The following is a 21,017-nucleotide window of genomic DNA, read 5'->3' as shown; positions in this document are numbered from 1 at the left end:
CATTTCCTCACCTCTGTCTTCCTAATAAATAATTCATATTTTATTTTGTCCTGCTTACACTTTTTCACTCAGTGTCCCCCCCTTCTGATTGCTCCCTTTTTGTTGTACCCTTTCTTGTTTTCTGCATACAGTATCATCTCAAGTGTATCTGTGGCAATAGTGAGAACTTTTAGAAGTTCCCCTCTATACTTTGATTATTTTCTTTGGATAATTTTAAAATTTTGTCTTTGATGTCTCCTCTCATGCTGCTAGTTTTCCTCAAATTTGTGTAATTCCTGGTGTCAGTCAATAAGAATGATGGACCAGCTGGCAGTTACAGCTCAGATTAGACCTCTAGCCTGGGAACCTCCATATGCTGAAGGTGCGGCCCTAGAAAAGACATAAAGACAAAAAGACAAAAAAAAAAAAAAAGAATGATGAACTAGGCCAAGCTCAGTAGGTAGCTAGCTTAGGTTTTTTCTGTTTGCCTAAGAGTCTTCCCTTCCTATTGAAAAGAGTGGTGTAGGGTGGATGTGGTGACTGGTGAGTTTTACAATAGGCTTAATGGCCACAGGGAATAAGACAGGAAGGTTGTTGGGATGTTTGGAAGGTTCTGTAGCTTCTCGCAGATTTTCACACCCACTTTGGAACCCGTCTCATTCAAGTAGTCCACTCTCTTTAGAGTGTGGGTGCAGGACAAACCCTTTAGCTGCCTGTTGATCATTTGATAATATTAATGGCTAATATTTAATGGGATGTAACAGTATCAGATGCTGTTCTAAATGCTTTCCATATATTAACCCTCATATGTGGGTTATAATCCATATATATCTAATTACCTTTATGTCTCTACATTTTGCAGATAAGGAATTAGAGGCCCGGAGAGCTTCAGTGATTTGCTCAGTTACTTCTCAGATCAGCAGTGGGGCCGGGGTTTGAACTGAGATGGTGCATCTGCAGAATCTACCCTTTGGTGTAGAGGTGGGATGGGGATTGATCCTTATCACTGTTCTCTTCCCCGGTCTTCTGATGACTGTTCCTTTTATGTTCACTTTATTTAGACATGAGATTTCTCTGTATTAATTTTTGTCTCAGAAGCAGCTTTCTACCAGGTATATATTGGTTTGCTGTTTCCTCAGCTCTCCGATCCCATCTGGTTTCTTCCTTCTAGGAACTTCTCACCATTTCTGATCTGCTGTTGGCACGGTTTTTGTTTTTTAGCACTTATGTTATGGATGTGTTATATTCCTCTCTCTCTCTCTGAATGTATATATATTCAAGTTTATTTAAAGGTGTTTGGTACAGTGGAGAGGAAGATGTGTGTATTCAGTCTACCATCTTTTTAAAAAATTAAAAAAAATTTTCTTTTTAATTTTTTTTCTTTTATGTCCACACCTACAACATATGGAAGTTCCCAGAATAAGGGTCAAATCAGAGTTGCAGCTGAGGCCTGTGCCACAGCCATGGCAACACAGGATCTGACATGCATCTGCGAACTATGCCACAACTTGCTGCAATGCCAGATCCATCCTTAACCCCCTGAGCAAAGCCAGGGTTTAAACCCACCTCCTCAGAGAGACAGCGTCAGGTACTTAACCTGCTGAGCCACAACAGGAACTACCCCAGTCCACCATCTTTATTCAGTGTCTATATTTTCTATAGGTATCTTATCTGTATACTTCCTCTTTTTTTAATTTTATTTTTATTTTTTCATTTATTTATATATATATTTTTTCTACTGTACAGCATGGTGATCCAGTTACACATACATGCATACATTCTTTTTTCTCACATTAAGTGACTAGACAGAGCTCCCAGTGCTACACAGCAGGATCCCATTGCTAATCCATCGCAAAGGCTACATTCTGCATCTATTTACCCCAAACTCCCAGTCCCTCCCACTCCCTTCCTTTCCCCCTCGGCAACCACAAGTCTATTCTCCAAGTCCATGATTTTCTTTTCTTCAGAAAGATTCCTTTGTGCCGTATAATAGATTCCAGATATAGGTGATATCATATGGTATTTGTCTTTCTCTTTCTGACTTACTTCACTCGGGATATTCCATTGTGTATATACATCACATTTTCCTAATCCAATCATCTGTCAGTGGACATGTGGGTTGATTCCATGTCTTGGCTATTGTGAATACTGTTGCAATGAACATGCGGGTACATGTGTCTTTTTAAAGTAGAATTTTGTCCAGATATATGCCCATGAGTGGGATTTCCTAGGTCATATGGTAGTTCTATGTATAGTTTTCTAATAAACCAATGGGACCTAATCAAACTGACAAGCTTTTGCACAGCAAAGGAAACCAAAAAGAAAACAAAAAGACAACTTACAGAATGGGAGAAAATAGTTTTAAATGATGCAACTGACAATGGCCTGATCTCTAAAATATACAAACAACTTATACCACTCAACAGCAAAAAAGCCAACAACCCAATTGAAAAATGGGCAAAGGACCTGAAGAGACATTTCTCCAAGGAAGATATACAGATGGCCAACAAGCACTTGAAACAATGCTCAACATCACTGATGATTGGAGAAATGCAAATCAAAACTACCATGAGATACCACCTCACACCAGTCAGAATGGCCATCATTAATAAGTCCACAAATAACAAATGCTGGAGGGGATGTGGAGAAAAGGGAACCCTCCTGCACTGTTGGTGGGAATGTAAGCTGGTACAACCACTATGGAGAACAGTATGGAGGTATCTTAGAAAACTATACATAGAACTCCCATTTGGCATTTAATTAATTTCTTTATCTTGCTGCTATAATGATTAAACCTGAAGTAACTTTTAGGGTACAGGAGTCATTGTCACTGTATGATAACCCCCATGTTTTTTGTTCTTTTTATTTTTATTTCTTTTTACAGCTGCACCTGTGGCATGTGGAAGTTCCCAGGCCAGGGTTTGAATAGGAGTTGCATCTGAGGCCTACACTGCAGCTGCATCTGTGGCAATGCTGGGTCCTTATTAACCTACTGAGCGAGGCCAGGAATTGAACCCACATTCTCATGGAGGCAATGTCAGGTCCTTAACCCACTGAGCCACAATGGGAACTCCACTATTTTTTCTTTCAGATATAGATTATTCAGTTCTGAATGGCTTCACAATTCTTCTTCCAGATGTAGATAGTCAGATGTGAAGATTATTTCTACTATTCATATAAGGGAGGAAGAAGTGGGCTAGCATTGTTTGTTGTTTATTGATAGATAAATAAATTATGATGACTATGATATATGCAAATACTGAAGACATTGAATACAGGGCTTATGGGGGGGGATTTAAACATTTTTAATTGAAATAAAACATATATACAGGGAAGTGACCAATCATACATACACAGCTTGGTGTATTTTAACAACATGTACACAGCCGCTTAACCAGTTCACAAGATAGAACACGATCAGATGTAGTGGTAACCCCTACATTTGTCTCTATCATCATGGGTTAGCTTTTCCTGTTTTTAAATTTTATGCAAATGGAATAATACAGTATGTTTTATTTTTGAACTTTATGTAATCAGAATCACACAGCGTGAGCTTTCATTCAATGTTATGTCTGAAATCTACCCATGTTGTTGCGTGTGGCAGGTCTACTTTGTTAAAATTGTCATATGGTATTGCATCAGAGAGATAGCCATGATGTAGGTATTCCTTCCACTACTAACAGACCTGAGGTTGTTACCAGGGTGGGGTTATTATGTATAATGCTGCTTAAACATGAATTTTGATGGATGTATGAGGAATTTCTCCTTGGTATTTACCTAGGACTAGAATTACTGAATCATAGGGTATGACTTTATAAAGTCAGTTTTAGTAGATTCTGCCAAACTGCTTTCCAAAGTAGTTGTACCAACGTACACTCCCACCAATAGTGTAGGAGTATTCCGGTTGCTCTGTTAATCCTCAGAAGCTCTTGTATTGTTTTTTAAAAAGTAATTGTAGCCATTCTGGTAGAGACGTGTAGCATCTCATTGAGGTTTCATTTGTATTCCCAAGATGATAATGAGGTGAAAATATTTTCATATGCTTATTAGCTATTTGGCCAGCCCCTCCCTTTTATGCCACACCCATGGCATATGGAAGTTCTTGGACCAGGGATTGAATCTGAGCCACAGCTGTGGCCTTCACCACAGCTACAGCAATGCCGGATCCTTAACCCACTGCACCACAGTGGGAACTCCTGGATATCCCCCTTTTGTGAAAATGACTCCATAGGGTTTTTGTCTATTCTAAAAAACATTGAGTATGCTGCCTTTCTTTTAATATAGAAATTCTTTTCAATATCTAAATGTGATTTTTTTTTTTTTTGGTCAGATAAATGCATTGAAAATATCTTCTACCTTATGGCTTGACTTTCCACTCTCTCAGTTTTCTCTTAATGAATTTTGACATATCAATCTTTTTCTTTATATAGTATTTTGGGAAATGGTTGAGGTATCTCTTATCCCAAGGCTATGTTAATTTTTAGAATTTTTAGTTTAAACTTTGACATTTATTTTGAGATCAGTGAAGAATTGTTTCTGATGTATGGCATAATTTAGGGGTCCTAAATTATTTTTTAAAAATAAGATAATTCTGAAGTCAAGCGGTTTAAAAACTGATGATTTAGAGCTAGAAAATATCCTCTGAGAACACCTTTAGCTACATCCCACAAACTTAGATATATCTATATATTTGCTATTATTTATTTAAAAAGGTTTTCTGGTACCCATAGTGATTTTATCTTTGATTCAGGTTGTTTAGGTATGTTGCTTAATTTCCAAATATTTGGAAAAATTTCAGGTATTGATTTCCATATTAATTTTACTGTGGTCAGAGAACATATTCTGAATGGTTTTAGATATTGAAATTGTTGGAGATGTGCTTTATGGTTCAGCATATAGTCTGTTTTGGTAAAGGTTCATGTCGACTTGAAAACAATTTTTGTTCTGTCGGGTTTGCTGCAATGTTCTACATACGTAAAGTAGATTATTCATGTCAAACAATTTACTGATGTTTTGGTCTGTTTTATCAGTTACTGAGAGAGGTGTGTTCAAATATCAAAATATTTGGAATTGTTTAGTCTTATTTTGAGTTTTAAAAGATTTTACTTTATATATTTTAAGGCTATGCTATTATGTCTTTACAGATTTAGGATTGTTAATATCTTTCATTTTAATTGATCTTTTATAATTTTTAATGCCCTTATTTCTTCTAATAATAGTATTTTTTGTCTAAAAGTATATTTTGTATGATATTAGTGTAGCCTCTCAAGAGTTTTTTGTTATAAATGTATTCGTATATCTTTTATCATCTGTTTATTTTCCTCCCATATATCATATTTAATGTACATCTCTTAAAGGCATAATATGTGTAGCTGATATTTTATAACACTGGCTGATGCTTTTAATCTTTTAATTAGAATATTTAGTTCATTTACATTTAAAATAACATTTTTGCATTCAAATCTGCTATGTTATTATTTTCTGTCCATCTCATTTATTTTTGTTTCTTTCTCCTTTCTTGTCTTCTTTTGAATTAATCATTTTTATTATTCCATTTTGTTTCTCTGGTAACTTGCTGGTTACATATTTATGATGATTATAAAAACAATCCTAGAGATTACAACATACTTTTTTTTTTTTTTTGGCTTTTGGCTTTTGAGGGCCACACCCATGGCATATGGAGATTCCCAGGCTGGGGTCTAGTAGGAGCTGCAGCTGCCAGCCTACACCACAACCACAGCAATACCAAATCCAAGCCATGTCTGTGACCTACACTACATCTCATGGCAATGCCAGATCCTCAACCCACTGAGTCAAGCCAGGGATTGAACCCGCAACCTCATGGTTCCTAGTCGGATTCATTTCCGCTGCGCCACGACGGGAACTCCACAATGCATATTTAATGTGGTAGAATCTTCCTTAAATTGGTACTTTATCACTTCCAAGCAATAGAAAACCTCACTACAATTTAACTCTGTCTCTTCAGTGGTGGTTTTTGTGCTGTTTTCATGTTTTAGGAGTTTACGTGTTTTAAAACCTCACAAGATATTGTCATTGTTTTGAACTGTCATTATTCATCTAGATTTATCTTTCTGGTTCTCTTTGTTTCTGTCCATATTTCATTATTTCCTTTTGGGATATTTTTCTTTTATTTGAAGAACTTCCTTTAGTGTGTCTTTTGGTGTACCTGCTGGTGAGGAATTATATCTTTTCTTGTCTGAATATTTAAAAAATGTTGCCTTCCTTTTTTTCTTTTCTTTTCTTTCTTTCTTTCTTTCTTTCTTTCTTTCTTTCTTTCTTTCTTTCTTTCTTTCTTTCTTTCTTTCTTTCTTTCTTTCTTTCTTTCTTTCTTTCTTTCTTTCTTTTTTTTTAGAACTGTACCTGTGGCATATGGAAGTTTCCAAGCTAGGGGTCAAATCAGAGCTGCAGCTGCTGGCTTATGCCACAGGCACAGCAACACCAGATCTGAGCTGTGTCTGTGACCTACACCACAACTCACAGCAACACTGAATCTTCAACCCACTGAGTGGGGTCAGGGATCAAACACTCATTTTCATAGATACTGGTTGGATTTGTTATTGCTGAGCCACAGTGGGAACTCCATGCCTTCGTTCTTGAAGGGAATATTCACTGAGAATTGAATTTTATGTTGGCAGATATTTTGTCAGCACTTTGAAGATATGATTTCATTGTCTTGTAACTTCTGTGATTTCTGTGGCTATATCAGCTGGCAGTCTTTTTTGTTGCTTTTTTCAGTGTAAAGTATATTTTCCTTTGATTGTTTCTAAGTTTCCCTGTCTTTGGTCTTTAGAAAAAGACTTGTACCCACGTATGAAGAAAAATTTTCATATTTATCCTTCTTGAGATTCATGAGGAGCTTCAATTCATAGAGTAGCTTGATGTCTTTTGACTCCATTAAACAATTCTTGGGCCCTCTTCTCATTTAATATTACTTGTTCCACATTTCACTGATCTCTCATTCTGGAACTCTAAAATAGGCACATATGGTAGATGTTTCCACTATGATATTTTTTGTTGTTGTTTGTTGTTGTTGTTGTTGTTGCTATTTCTTGGGCCGCTCCCGCGGCATATGGGGGTTCCCAGGCTAGGGGTTGAATCAGAGCTGTAGCCACCGGCCTACGCCAGAGCCACAGCAACGTGGGATCCGAGCCTCGTCTGCAACCTACACCACAGCTCACGGCAACGCCGGATCGTTAACCCACTGAGCAAGGGCAGGGACCGAACCCGCAACCTCATGGTTCCTAGTCGGATTCGTTAACCACTGCGCCACGACGGGAACTCCCTTTGATATGTTTTTAATGCTCTTTTGTATTTTTAATCCTCCTCCCCTTTTTGTTTTAATTTGGACACTTTCTACTGACTTATCTTCCAGGCCACATATTCTTTTCTTTGCAGTGCCTAAACTCTTATGTTGAATGTTTAACTTCAGTTATTGAATTTTTCATCTATAGTTTTCATTTGTTCTTTTTTGTATCTTCTAGTTCTCTGGTGGAAATCTACATTGTCATCTGTTTCCTTGATTATATTAAGCATAGTTTTTTTAAATTTAGATAATATTGTTTTATAACATTATCTAAGTTTCACGAGTACAACATTGTATTTCTTTTTCTTTTTGTCTTTTTATTTTGTCCTTTTAGGGCTGATCCTGCAGCATATGGAGATGCCCAGGCTAGGGGTCTAATCAGAGCTACAGCTGCCGGCCTATACCACAGCAACAGCAATGCCAGATCCAAGCCTTATCTGCGACCTACACCACAGCTCATGGCAACGCTGGATCCTTAACCCACTGAGTGAGGCCAGGGATTGAACCCACAACCTCACGGCTCCTAGTTGGATTCATTCCCGCTGCACCAGGATGGGAACTCCCAACATTGTATTTCTAATTCTACATACCCTATAGTGTGCTCAACACCAAAAATTTAGTTTCCATCCATCACTACATAGTTGATCCCTTTTTTCCATTTCGTCCTCCCTTCCTGCCCCTTTTTCTCTGATAACCACTAATCTGTTCTCTGTATCCATGTGCTTTGTTTTCATTTGCTTTGCTCATTTTTTTTGTTTTGTTTCTGTTTTTGAATATTCCACATATGAGTGGAATCATCTGGTATTTGTCTTTCTCCAACTGACTTATTTAATTTAGCACAATACCCTCAAGGTCTATGTTGTTGCAAATGGCAAAATTTCATTTTTAACAGCTGAATAGTATTCCATTGCATACACACCCACCCACCCCACCCCCCACGCACACACACACCATGTCATCTTTATTCATTCACCTATTGATAAGCACTTAGGTTGTTCCTGTATCTTGGCTATTGTAAATAATGCTGCAATGAACACGTGGGTGCATATATCTTTACAAATTAGGGTTTTTATATTCTTTGGATAAATACCAGAAGTGGGATAGCTGAATCATATGGAAGTTCTATTTATAATTTTTTGAGGAAACTCCATACTGTTTTCCAAAGTGGTTGTGCCAGTTTGTATTCCCATCAACAGATATGAGGTTCCTTTTTCTCCACATCCTCACCAGCATTTGTTATTTCTTGCCTTTTTGGTAATAGCTATCCTAACAGGCATGAGATGATATCTCATTAAGGTTTTGATTTGCATTTCCCTAATAATTAGTGATGTTGAACATTTTTTTCATGTGCCTATTGTCCATCTGTATGTCTTCTTTTGAAAGATGTCTATTCAGTTCCTCTGCCCATTTTTTAATAGTTTTTTTAAAATATTGAGTTGTATAGGTTCTTTATATAGTTTGGATATTAACCCCTTTTGGATATTTATTTGCAAATATCATCTTACCATTTGCTAAATTGTCTTTTCATTTTTTTGATGGTTTCCTTTACTGTACAGAAGCTTTTTAGTTTAATGTAGTGTCATTTATTTTTGTTTTTGTTTTTGTTTCCCTTGCCTGATAAGTCATATCTAGAAATATATTGCAAAGGCTAGTGTCAGATTGTGTACTGCCTATGTTTTCTTCTGGGAGTTTTATAGTTTCAGATCTCACATTAAATCTTTAATCCATTTTGAGTTATTTTTGTGTATTTTGTGAGATAATGGTCTAGTTTCATGTGTGTGTGTGTGTAATTGTCTAGTTTTCCCAACACCATTTATTGAAGAGACTATCTTCTATCCATTGTATAGTTTTGCTCCTTTGTCAAATATTAATTGTCTACATATGTGTAGGTTTATTTCTGGGCTCTCAATTCTGTTCCATTCATCTGTGTATCTGTTTTTCTGCCAGTACAATGCTGTTTTGATTATTATGGCTTTGTAATATGTTTTAAAATCAAGGAGTGTTATACCTCTAGCTTTATTCTTTCCTCTCAAGATTACTATGGCTATTTAGGGGTCTTTTGTGGTTCTATATAAATTTTAGAATTTTTTTGGTTCTATTTCTTTGAAAAATGTCCTTGGGATTTTGATAGTGAATGCATTGAATCTGTAGATTGCTGCAGGTAACATAGACATTTTAACATTTTTAATTCTTCCAATCCATAAGTATCAAATATCTTTCCATTTATTTGTGTTTTCTTCAATTTCTTTCATCAGTGCATTATAGTTTTCAGTGTACAGGTCTTTCACCTCCTTGGTTAAATTTATTCCTAGGTACTTTATTCTTTTTGTTGTGATTGTAAATGGTATTGTTTTCTTAATTTCTTTTTTCCTAGTTCATTGTTAGCATATAGAAATGCAGCAGATTTTTGTATGTTGATTTTGTACTCTACAACTTTGTTTATTATTTCTAATTTTTTAAGTGAATTCTTTAGCATTTTCTATATATAAAATCATATCATCCATGAATTTTGACAGTTTTATGTCTTCCTTTCCAATATGGATGCCTTTTATTTCTTTTTCTTGCCTAATTGCAAAGGCTAGGCCTTTCAATAGCATGTTGAATAGTATGGTGAGAATGGATATCCTTGTCCTTCTCTTTATTTCAGAGGAATAGCTTCATTTTTTACCACTAAGTATGATATTAGCTGTGGATTTGTTAATCATAGTTATTTAAAAAATTTTTTTTGATGTCAGTGTTAATCACCTATTGGATTATTTATTTTTTTTCCTTAATTTTCAGTTACTGGTTCAGCATCCTGGTATGCTAGATGATTTTTTGTTTTAATGGTATATAATATATGAAGACCTATAACAGTTTTAGGTGATACTATCTTCCTCCAGAGAGAAAATTTTATTCTGGCAGATAATGAAGGTAACTTTGATATAAGCAGGGATTGAAATGATTCAAGTTTGCATCTCTCTTTCTAGCTTGAAGTTAGCCCTAGGCCTTAGGCCTTCAGGGTTTGAGCCAAAAGCTCAAGTGTTGACCAAGCTACCTTGCTATTGGGCATCCTGAACTCCAGTCTTGTCTCTTGATTACTGTGATTATGCAAAAATATGCTTAGATCATCAGCCTTCTGGCAGCCTCTTTTTACTAGCAGCTTAGCATTTCGCCTTGTGTAGATGCACCTTAAGAACTAACAAAAACCTTGAGGGGAAATTGCGCATAGCCTGTTTACTTCTTTATGTTTCTTTTTTTTTTTTTTCCTGGAATTTTGCACTCTGATATCCTGGTTTCCTAGGTTACAGTGCACTTCAATTTTCCTTTTCCCAGCCCAGTGAGACTGCTGCAAGTTCTAGGTTGGTGCTTTCTGTTCAGCTTTTACAGCTTTTATTGCAAGGTAGAAATTCCCCCAAAGGGAAAAAGTAGCAATGAATGTATGGCTCTTCTCAGTGCATTTCCCTTCTTCATGATTTTGGCTTCTCATATCCTGATTACCTTGGTTGTTCTCTGATGTCTTCAGAGATTTTTTTTAATTTAACTTTGAAATAATTTTAGACTTACAGAAAAGTTGCAAAACTAGTACAGAGAGCTCTCAAATACCCTGTACTTATCTCCCAATGTTAACAACTTATAAATAACCTTAATTATTTATATTTATAATTGAGTACTGCTATATTTTCTAAGCTGATAAAAGCAGAGCATGACTATTAACTGGTTGAAAGAAAACAAAGGAGCCAGTAGAGAAAGTGTTTGGCTTAGGGCTTCTCAAAGTGAACACAGAAAAATTCCTCTAAGATTTTTCCTCGTATGAGATAGCTCCTATGACCAGATAAGGGTGGGAAATGCTATATCTTATATGCACACCCTTGGAAATCCACAATGTCCATTTCCATTTTAAAGTCTCTGAAAAGTGTTTTAGTAAAGAAATCTGCTTAATTTTGTTTATCCGCATGTTTCCAAACTTATATGGTCAAGGAGCTGTTCTTTGGTCTGACGCTTACTCACATCCTATGCAGCTAGTGTTTTGTGGCACATCTATTGGAAAATGCTGTTCTGGAGCACATTCTAAAATTGAGGTATAAAATTTGCTTTTTTACATTTTCTCCTAGGTTCTGGCTTTCTTGCTGTTTAATTTTTACTTCATAAAAGGGAAGAAGATGGAGAAGCCAAGGTTTCTTTGAAAACAGATTTTTGCACAAGAAGAAGGCCAAGGCTGTGTTAACATTTACCATTAAAACCCCAACACTTCTAGATGAAAAGACCAATGCAAAAGCTTCATGTTTCCCCAAAATAAATTTATTTTTCAGCACCGCTCTGTTGTAGTCTTTGAAAATGGTTTTTGTTTCCCTGTTTCTAACAAAATTGGAACCTACTGAGAAGTAGATGGTGAATGAGGATTTTATCTCTGATTGTAGCAGCGAGCCATCTGGAATAGGTCTACGTTGTGGCATAATCCTCTTCTTCACTGGGGGTGGGGGAGGAGATCACACCAGCCACATTCCCTTACTCTCCCATATTTTAGATTCTCAACTTGCATCTAGCAAGCCCAGGTCAGATGTCGTGTTTGTGATGAGGAAGCTGAAAAGGTGAGGGCAACTCATAAAGTTGAAGAAGAAAGTTGTTAGGAGAGTTTTAGAGTGAAATTTTGACACCCTTCCCTAGTCTACTTCTTCGTGTAGTGTGTGTCCCTTCTTTTTCCCTAACTGATCTCCTTATCCACTTTCTGGTTCCTGTCTGGCCTTTTCCCATGGGCCACTTCAGTCATCATCCCAAAATGCAGACCTGTTCATAGATCATATCACTCACCTGCTTAAAAATCTCATTTGCCCACAGGATTAAATTCATCCTCATAATCTGCCTATATGCTTGTATGTTCATTTTTCACATTTTCATTTGGGGTAAGTCTCCCATGTTTTTTTCCTTTATCGTTATGCTATTTCCTGAATGCCTTCATATGTATATATATAGACACACACACACAAACACACAACAAACATACAAACATATACATATACATATGCACACATATATGTGTGTGTATATATATGTATATGTGTTATATATGTGTGTGTTATGCCTGTATAAGTTTTACATATACATCTATGTGTGTATATATAGAACCTATATATACATTATGCCTTTGCCTATGCTATTCTCTCTGCCAGAAATGCTAGTTCCTCTACAGTTTCCTTTGTGCACGACACATATCCTTCTAGGCTCAGTTCTGGATATTTCTTGGCACCCTTGCTTCCTTCCATCAGGCTTTAGCAGCAAATCCTGCATCTCTCTATTATCTGCATCTTGTTGTGTTGTGGTCATCTGCTTTTGCTTCTCAATGGGCCTGTGAGTGGTTGGAATGTAGCTTGTTTGGTCTTTGCACCTCTAGCATCTTGACCTAGTTGGCAGACTTCCAGATGTTTGTTGAATTAGATTGAATGACATGTGTCACTACGAAACATTGAAGTGGTTTTTTAAAAAAAGGAATTGAAGGTATTATAGTGATTTCTAAGCACTGTTTTTGCTGCATCTCAGGTTTTGATGTATAGTTTTTTTATTGTTAAATTAATTTTTTTGGTAATTTCTTTTAGGGTTTCCTTTAAAACTCATTGTTATTTAGGACTTACTTCTAAAATTATATATATGTGTGTAGATTAATTTGTGACTGAGTAAATGGTCAGTGTTTTTAATATTCTACCTATGATTGCAAAGATCAAGTATTTTCTATTTATTGGCTGGAGGCATATATCTGCATATTTGAACAAGGTTATTAATTTGATCACTCAAATAATCTATCTCACTTCCAAGTTCTTTTTTTTTTTTGATGTTTAATCTGTCAGTTTTCTGATAGAGTTGTGTTAAAATCCCCTCAGTGAGTATAGATTTGTTAGTTTCAGTTATTTCCAGTTTTCGCTTTTTTATGTTTTTCCCTCAAAGTTGTGCTGTTAAATGGCTTAGAGTATAAAATAATTTTGGTGGATTTCTCCTTCTATTATTAGGTTATCTTTATTCTTATTAATCTTTTGCCTTAAAGTCTTTTTTGGTTCGATATTATTGCTAACTGTCTTTATTTTGATTACTGTTTTCCTAGTATGTATAATTTATCTGTTTATTTTCAGTTTTTGTCTGTGTGCTTTGTTTTATATATGTTTCTTAAAAACTGCATAAAGCCGTATTTTAAAAATCTACTCAATTATCCTTTAATGTATTGGATTTATTTACATAGATAATGATTACTAATCTATTTGGACTCATGATTACCATCTTATTTTGTGGTTTTCACTTGTTATTCCATATGCTCCTCTCCCTGTCCTTTTCCCTTGTTTTCTTTGGATTGGAAAACATTCATTTTTTCCACTGTGCTTGTATGGATATTGTGTTACAATTCACATAGTATTGTATGTATAGTATTGTTTCATGCTTTTAGTAGTTACCATTAATTATAGAAAGCAGATACTTCTCATACATTATTATAACAATGCGCACATTTATGGCCATTTCCCATCTCCTCCTGAATACAGATGAATGTTAGTGTATTCAAAGTATCCCCTGAACACCCTTCCCATCCTGCCACTATGTTATTATTGCTTAAGGTTTTAATTTAATTTTTTGTAAACTCACGTATTTTTTATCAATAGTTGTGTTTTAATCAGTAGTCATATCTACTACCATATTTGTTTTTAATCAATAGTTACATATACCACCATAGTTTTTCAATTCCTGTTCTCACCATTGTGTCTTGTGGTCCATAGTTTCCATCTTGGTTCCATTGTTATTTCCTTGATGAAGTATTTCAGCACTTTGAAGCTTTTCCTCCACTGTCTCCTGGTTTCTACTGTTGCCAAAGAGAAAACTATCAATCTTATTGTTGCTTTGGGTGGTTGGTTGTTTTTCCCTCTGTGGTAGTTTTAGGACTTTTTATTCTCGAGATCTTGATGTGTCTAGGTGTGAATTCATTCACAGAATGATGGTGATCTTAACTATCGCTCCTGTTGAAAAAAAGTCCCATATTGTTGTCTCCTTCCAAATAAGAAATACCTATTAATTTCATTAATTTCTGTTCTTAAAAGTGGAAATATTCCTTCTATTAAATGTGCTGCCTTCTAAAAATAGAACACATATAACCTGAGCCAATGAGAACTGATTCAGGTTGAGGAGGTTTCAGGTCTGTCAATGCTAATGGGATTTTTCAAAGGAATATTTTGAAACAAGCATCTATGTGTGGGCTTCTGTGGTTCCAGTAGGCCTCTGAAATCACAGGCAACCGTAACGGTCGGCTTTTGCTGTACAATAAACCACGCCAAAAGATAGTGACTTAAAGCAAAACCTATTTGTTTAGCTCACAACTCTGGTTAGCAATTTGAGCGGGGTTTTAGTGGGTAGGTCTGTTGGTCGGGCTGATTTCAGCTGGGCTCAGGCTCACTCACCTCCTGGCTGCCAGCTGCTGAGTGAGCTCTAATTTTGGTGCTCTGGATGGCCCAGCCTGATGGCTATCCCTGCTCCAAGTGGCCTTCCATTCTCCAGGAAGCTAGCTTAGGCTTATTCACATGGAGATGGTCACAGTGGACCTCAGAGAGTGAGCAGAAGTACCTACAGAGCCTCTTTATAGACATAAAGTATCTGTACTCACACCATGTTGTACAAATCCATTCTATTCTTTCGGTCAAAGCAAGTCACAGGGTGGAGAACTACAAAGCATTGCGGCCATTTTTGCAGTTTACCATGCAGCAGAATATGAACTATTTTTCCTGGGGAGTGGTTGTGTGTCTTTCATTAGATTTTCAGATAATTACCAAAGTTAAGGACCATATTTTAAAGGATTTCATTATGGAACAAAAAAAGATATTGGGAGGACCTAGTTGATATCTGTAGCCATGGGATTCTCAGTTGTTCCTGTTGTATCAAGTCAGACAATTTTTTCTGGCTTCAATACTGAACCTGAAAAACAAAAACTATTGCCTTAGTATACCTGTCAGCTTCCACTGAGTAACAAAGTACTCCAGCACTCAGTGGTCTAGAACAATGACCATTTAAATGACCCATGCTTCTGTGGGTCAGCAGAATGAGCTGCTATCAGCTGGCCTCTCACATGTGTCTGCAGTCAGCTGTAGGTCAAACTCGGGAGCTCGGATTTGGGGAATTGACTGGTGGTCCTGACCGAAGATGCCGGGGCCACTTGTCTTTCCTCATCTAGAAAATTAGCTCAGGCTTGTTCAGATGGTGGCAGCAGGATTTCAAGAGAACGAGTGAAAACACACAAGATCTTCTGGAGTCTAAGCTTGTTTCTGTGGGTCAGAACAAGTCATAAGCCCAGCCTGATTCAGTAGGGGGAGGAAATAAGACTCCAGCCTGGCTTGGGGAAACTGTAAAGTCAGAGGAACAGGGAAGATGGAGAATTGTGGGCTATTTTGTAATCTTTCAAATCTATTCAAGTAATTTTTCTTATTCTTCGACTTGAAGTTAAATACTCCCTGGTTGTATATTCTTCCTACTACACAGTAATACTGTGCATGTAGTGGTCAGGTAAGCAGTAACCAAAAACCACACAAACATTGAAAACAACCTGCATTTCTTTTACCATTAATTGATGGTACTCACCTCCCTTTATGACTGAGTTTTCTGTTCATTTAAGTATTTTAAAGGTATAACCAAAGTCTATAGATGTTCTTTTCTAAAGAAAATGACTTCACGTATTTTCTACTTCTAATCCATTCTCCTTGTTTTCTGATCCAGTCCATACTGGAGCCAGAGTTGTTCTTCTAAAAGGTTTTTCCAACGGTGCTGTACTTGATGAAGAAACTCTCGGGACTTCTCAGTCATGGACTTTAGCTTGGCATCTGAGCACCTGTGTGATCTGGCTTCTGCCTACCTTTCATCTCTTCTTTTCCCTTGAGCACCATTCATTATAGTTAAACCAAATTTCTTGCTGTTTCTAGAGCACATTTGTCCTACACTAGTGGCTCTTGACTGTACAGAGATTTTTTGGTTTTCACAATGGGTGTGTGTGTGTGTGTGTGTGTGTGTGTGCTGTTAGCTTCTAGTAGGTAGAGGCTGAGGATGCTGGCAAACATCCAAGGAAGCACAGGACGGCCTCCTCCACAAAGAATCGTCTGGTCTAAATATCAGAGTGCCAAAGTTGAGAAACTGCCCTACAGATTGCTGCCTCCGGGTCTTTTTTCATGCTGCCTCAGGCCAGAAAGCCTTTCTTCAATCCTGCCTGTCGAAATGTCCCCTTTCCTTAAAAAGCCAGTTCTCGTGGCTTAGTGGTTAACGAACCTGACTAGCATCCATGAGGACACGGGTTTGATCCCTGGCCTCGCTCAGTGGGTTAAGGATCCGGCATTGCCGTGAGCTGTGATGTTGTTCGCAGATGCAGCTCGGATCCTGTGTTGCTGTGGCTGTGGTGCAGGCCGGTGGCTTCGGCTCCAATTTGACCCCTAGCCTGGGATCCTCCATATTTCGCCAGTGCGGCCCTAAAAAGACAAAAAGACAAAAATAAATAAATAAAAAAGCCAGTTCAAAGGCCAAGTCTTCTAGAAAACAGGTCTTGTATGTTTCCCACCCTTGTCCCTCACACTGTAGGTTCTCAGAATCCTCCCCAAATCATTGAAATACCTTAGTATATGTATAGTAATATGTATTCAGTACTATTATTTTGTATTATTATTATTGTTTCTCTCTTGATCTTAGTTGACTGTTGGTATATAAACTCTTTTGTTGAACTGTGGGTTCCTAGATGACCAGAACTAATCTTATGTTTCGACTAGAGCAACTACCATGTGTTTTACATATAGTAGGTGCATAATTAATATCTGTTGAATGATTGAGAAATGTGTATCTTCCCCTGTTCTAAGCTGTGATTACTCCTTCCAATAATTTTCTTAAAGGATTTAGTCCAAAAAACTGAAGCCGAGTTTTTTTGTTTGTTTTTATTTATAATAATTTGGTTCAACGGAGTTCCTGTTGTGGTGCAGAGGAAATGAATCTGACTAGGAACCATGGGGTTGGGGGTTGGATCCCTGGCTTCCCTCAGTGGGTTAAGGATCTGGCATTGCTGTGAGCTGTGGTGTAGGTTGCAGACGCAGCTCGGATTCTGCGTTGCTGTGGCTGTGGCATAGACTGGCGGCTGTGGCTCCAATTTGCCCCCTAGCCTGGGATGTCCACATACCATGGGTGTGGCCCTAAAGAAAGTAATAATAATAATAATAATAATAATTTGGTCCAAATACTGTGATAATAAATGATTGTACAATATAATTACTTGTGTTTATTTCTACAGCTATTTAGTGAAAAAATAAGTGGTGTTGAAGGAACGAAACTAGATGACGAATTTCTTGACATGGAAAGGGTAAGAGAACACATAATGTAAACTGTATTATAAATATGATTTTTATTATGATATGAGAGACACTGATACTGTGAAGGGTATTAGAGTGGGGATCTAGGATGTTTAGATTCAGGTGTGGATTATGGAATCCAAAAGGCAGTTCTTTCTTTCACACTTTGAAGTCCAAAATAAAGAGCCTGGATCCTGGAAATGGGCTATGGCTATCTGGTTCCCTCTAGTGGACAAAAGTCAGAATGCTCGAAAGATGGTCCATCTTGGCAAACAGCTTAGGCCTAAGTAATTGTGATATCTTGGAGAGCAAAATGTACTTCTGGGGCAAGACTCTTCAAATACATAAATATAAATTTAATATGTGGAAGATTCTGACTTTGTTCCTATGGGTTTCAGCAGCTTCATAAGAAATGAACCAGCAGTGATAACTTGGATAGGCTGTTTCAGTCTTTTCCAACCTGTGACATGAGGATGATAATGCCTCATATGGGTATTTTGAGAATTATGAAAAAAAAAGAAATTAATGTGTGTGAAAGCATTTAGAACAATATAGTGAGCGTGTTACAGAAATGATTGTAAACACAGAAAGATTGTAGATTCTCTGTCCCTGAACAATTTTCCTGGTCAGCTATGTGAAGCAGTTTAGGTGGAGGCAGAAGTGGGACCACCACTAACTATCAACTTCCTCAGTTTCCTTCCCCTTTGTTTTGGGCCCTTTAAACATAGCCTTGTTCTAATAATTAGACTCTCCAGATGAGAAAGAGCAGAGAGTAAGAAAAATACCTTTCCTCAGGTGCAGCATGGAGGATACAGGCTGTAGCAGGTGGAGCTTTCAGCAGATGCTCCAAATGGTGCCTGGGGTTGGAGGGGGTTAGTCTCTTCAGGATACTCTGGACCTGGCAACACCAACCTCCAGGGAGCTCCTTGTGTTTTGGATGAGCATGATACATTTTCTAGAAAAGCTTGTTTTGCTTTGCTTTTGAAAAAAAGTTAATTTCTAAAGATTGAAAAACATAAAACATTTAAACATCATTGGCATACTTAAAATTACTTTAAAAACCTCTTTATAAATAAATATATTTTATATAGCTTTATTCCTAACAGAACGATTCAGTTGAAGTGTTAAATTTAAAACCACATTTTGGAGTTCCCATTGTGGCTCAGCAGAAATGAATCTGACTAGCATCCATGAGGTTGCAGGTTCGATCCCTGGCCTTGCTCAGTGGGTTAAAGATCCAGCATTGCCATGAGCTGTGGTGTAGGTCACAGACATGGCTTGGCTCTGGTGTTGCTGTGCTCTGGCGTAGGCTGGCGGCAGCAGCTCTGATTGGACCCCTAGCCTGGGAACCTCCATATGTCACAGGTGCAGCCCTAAAAAGACAAAAAAAACCAAAACAAAACCTAAAAGCACATTTCAGGAATTCTATTTTTGGCTGAAGGACCAAGACCTTTCTTGTTTCCTTCCTTTCCCTCCCAAAAACCTAAGTGAGTGATAGAAGAAATATAAAAATAAAATCTATTATCCATTTTATTATAGCAGTGAAAAGCATGGAAATAGCTAACATGTGACAAAGAAGTTTTAAGGACTTTCTAGAAGAGGTGAATTAGACAATATCAGACCTGCCAAAAATAAGATGCAGAAATGACCAAGTAATGGAGAAAGATATTCCATGACAAATGTTAGCCATACAAAAGCAGAGAACAATAATAATGTCAAAGCAAAATTTGAATTTCCAGAAGAATACTAAATGGAAAAAGAAAATTTTTTAAAATTATAGAGAGAACATCATGTAGTCTATCAGGAAATTATAACAGTTGTGAACCATTATGCATCACATAACATGGCACCTAAATATGTGAGGTAAAAACTGCCTGAAATACATGGAGAATTGACAGAAATCAAGAGTAGAAGATTTTGCATATCTTTCTCATAAAATAACAGGTTAAATTGGTGATAGTAAATAGGACTATAGAAAATTTGCCCAAAATATTTTTAATGACTGATTATAAATAAATAGAGGTAACTGAATTCCTCAAATTAAGAATTCATATTATTTCAAATTCTTTTAAAACATTTCCAACAATCAATTATTTCCTGGGCCTTAGGGAAAAACTCAACAAATTTCCCAAAGTTAAATCATAGAACACAAGGATTACACGATGGTATAGTTTCCAAATTCTGGATGTTTAGAAACTGAAAAACATGTTTAAAAAAGTTCTTATTTCAAGAGGAAATGAGAAGTAAAATTAAAGATCACTTAGTCATGAGAATTCTGTATGTCAAAACCTGTGATATATGACTAAGTCTTAAATGCATTTAATACAAAATAAATGTTGGAGGAAAGTGAATAAATCATTCAAGCCAAAAAGCTAGGAAAATCACAACAAAGTAAATCATTCTAGGCAGAAGGAAGAAATCAATTTGGAATAATGAGGGTTTAATAAAATAGATGACAATAACAACATAAAGGTAGGATAAATAAAATAAAACCAAGAACTATTTTTTGAAATACTACCTCTGTTAAGTGTGAGCAAGATGGAAACTACATCAGGAATAAGAAGGATATAATGACAGATGTGGCTTCTTAAAAAAAATTTTTTTTTAAGAGAATATTACAAACAGCTGTCAGAAACCAAGGCTGCCAGCTCTCTAATTCAGAGGCTGAGTTCTGGGAGTGTCAGTGGCACAGGGTTTGGGGAACCTCCAGGGTAGGGTACCAACACAAATGGAAATTCCGGATTTAATTAACAAAGATCCCCTCACACCAGGTAGACTTTACAAAAATAACTTTCACTTATCTATGTTGTTCTCTTTGTCCCGATAGTTCACCAAGATATTTGCATCGCATTTTATTAACCTGAATACACACACTCACCCTCCAATATCCCCAGTTATTCTTGAAGGGAGGTCTTGTTTTAAACTTTCTTGTTTTTAAACTACGTGAGGTTTTTTTTTTGTCTTTTTAGGGCTGCACCTGTGACATATGGAGGTTCCCAGGCTAGGGGTCCAATCAGAGCTGTTGCCACCGGCCTACACCAGAGCCACAGCAATGCCAGATCCGAGCCATGTCTGCAACCTATGCCACAGCTCATGGCAATGCCGGATCCTTAACCCACTGAGCGAGGCCAGGGATCAAACCCGCAACCTCATGGTTCCTAGTTGGATTTGTTTCTGCTTCAGTGTTCATCTTGATTGCCTCTATGAAATCCTTAGACATTTATCACCAACCAGTTACATAATTAAGCAGATTCCCTTATACATTCAAACTATAAAACAAATGCAGGGCATTGGTTTCCTCAGACTTCAAATCCCAAACAGGATGTTCCTATGCAGTAACATTTCGTGTAGCTCTAATAAAACATACACAGTAGGCTCTCAAGTTCTCCTAAACA

General features: G+C 37.0%; 1 protein-coding gene across 1 annotated transcript in view; it reads left to right on the top strand.

The window, feature by feature from the left end:
* The window catches only part of SH3GL3 (SH3 domain containing GRB2 like 3, endophilin A3), a 132,977-nt gene that overhangs the window by 61,067 nt on the left and 50,893 nt on the right, over nucleotides 1-21,017 (top strand). Inside the window, exon 2 of the mRNA XM_047797086.1 lies at nucleotides 17,565-17,633. Within this exon, the coding sequence (XP_047653042.1) occupies nucleotides 17,565-17,633 (69 nt within the window). The remainder of the gene's footprint in view (nucleotides 1-17,564; nucleotides 17,634-21,017) is intronic.

Source organism: Phacochoerus africanus, chromosome 9 (genome assembly GCF_016906955.1).
Source record: "Phacochoerus africanus isolate WHEZ1 chromosome 9, ROS_Pafr_v1, whole genome shotgun sequence".
Lineage (NCBI taxonomy): Eukaryota > Metazoa > Chordata > Mammalia > Artiodactyla > Suidae > Phacochoerus > Phacochoerus africanus.
Note: the sequence above shows the minus strand (reverse complement) of the source record. Positions and strands in the feature narration are given on the sequence as shown.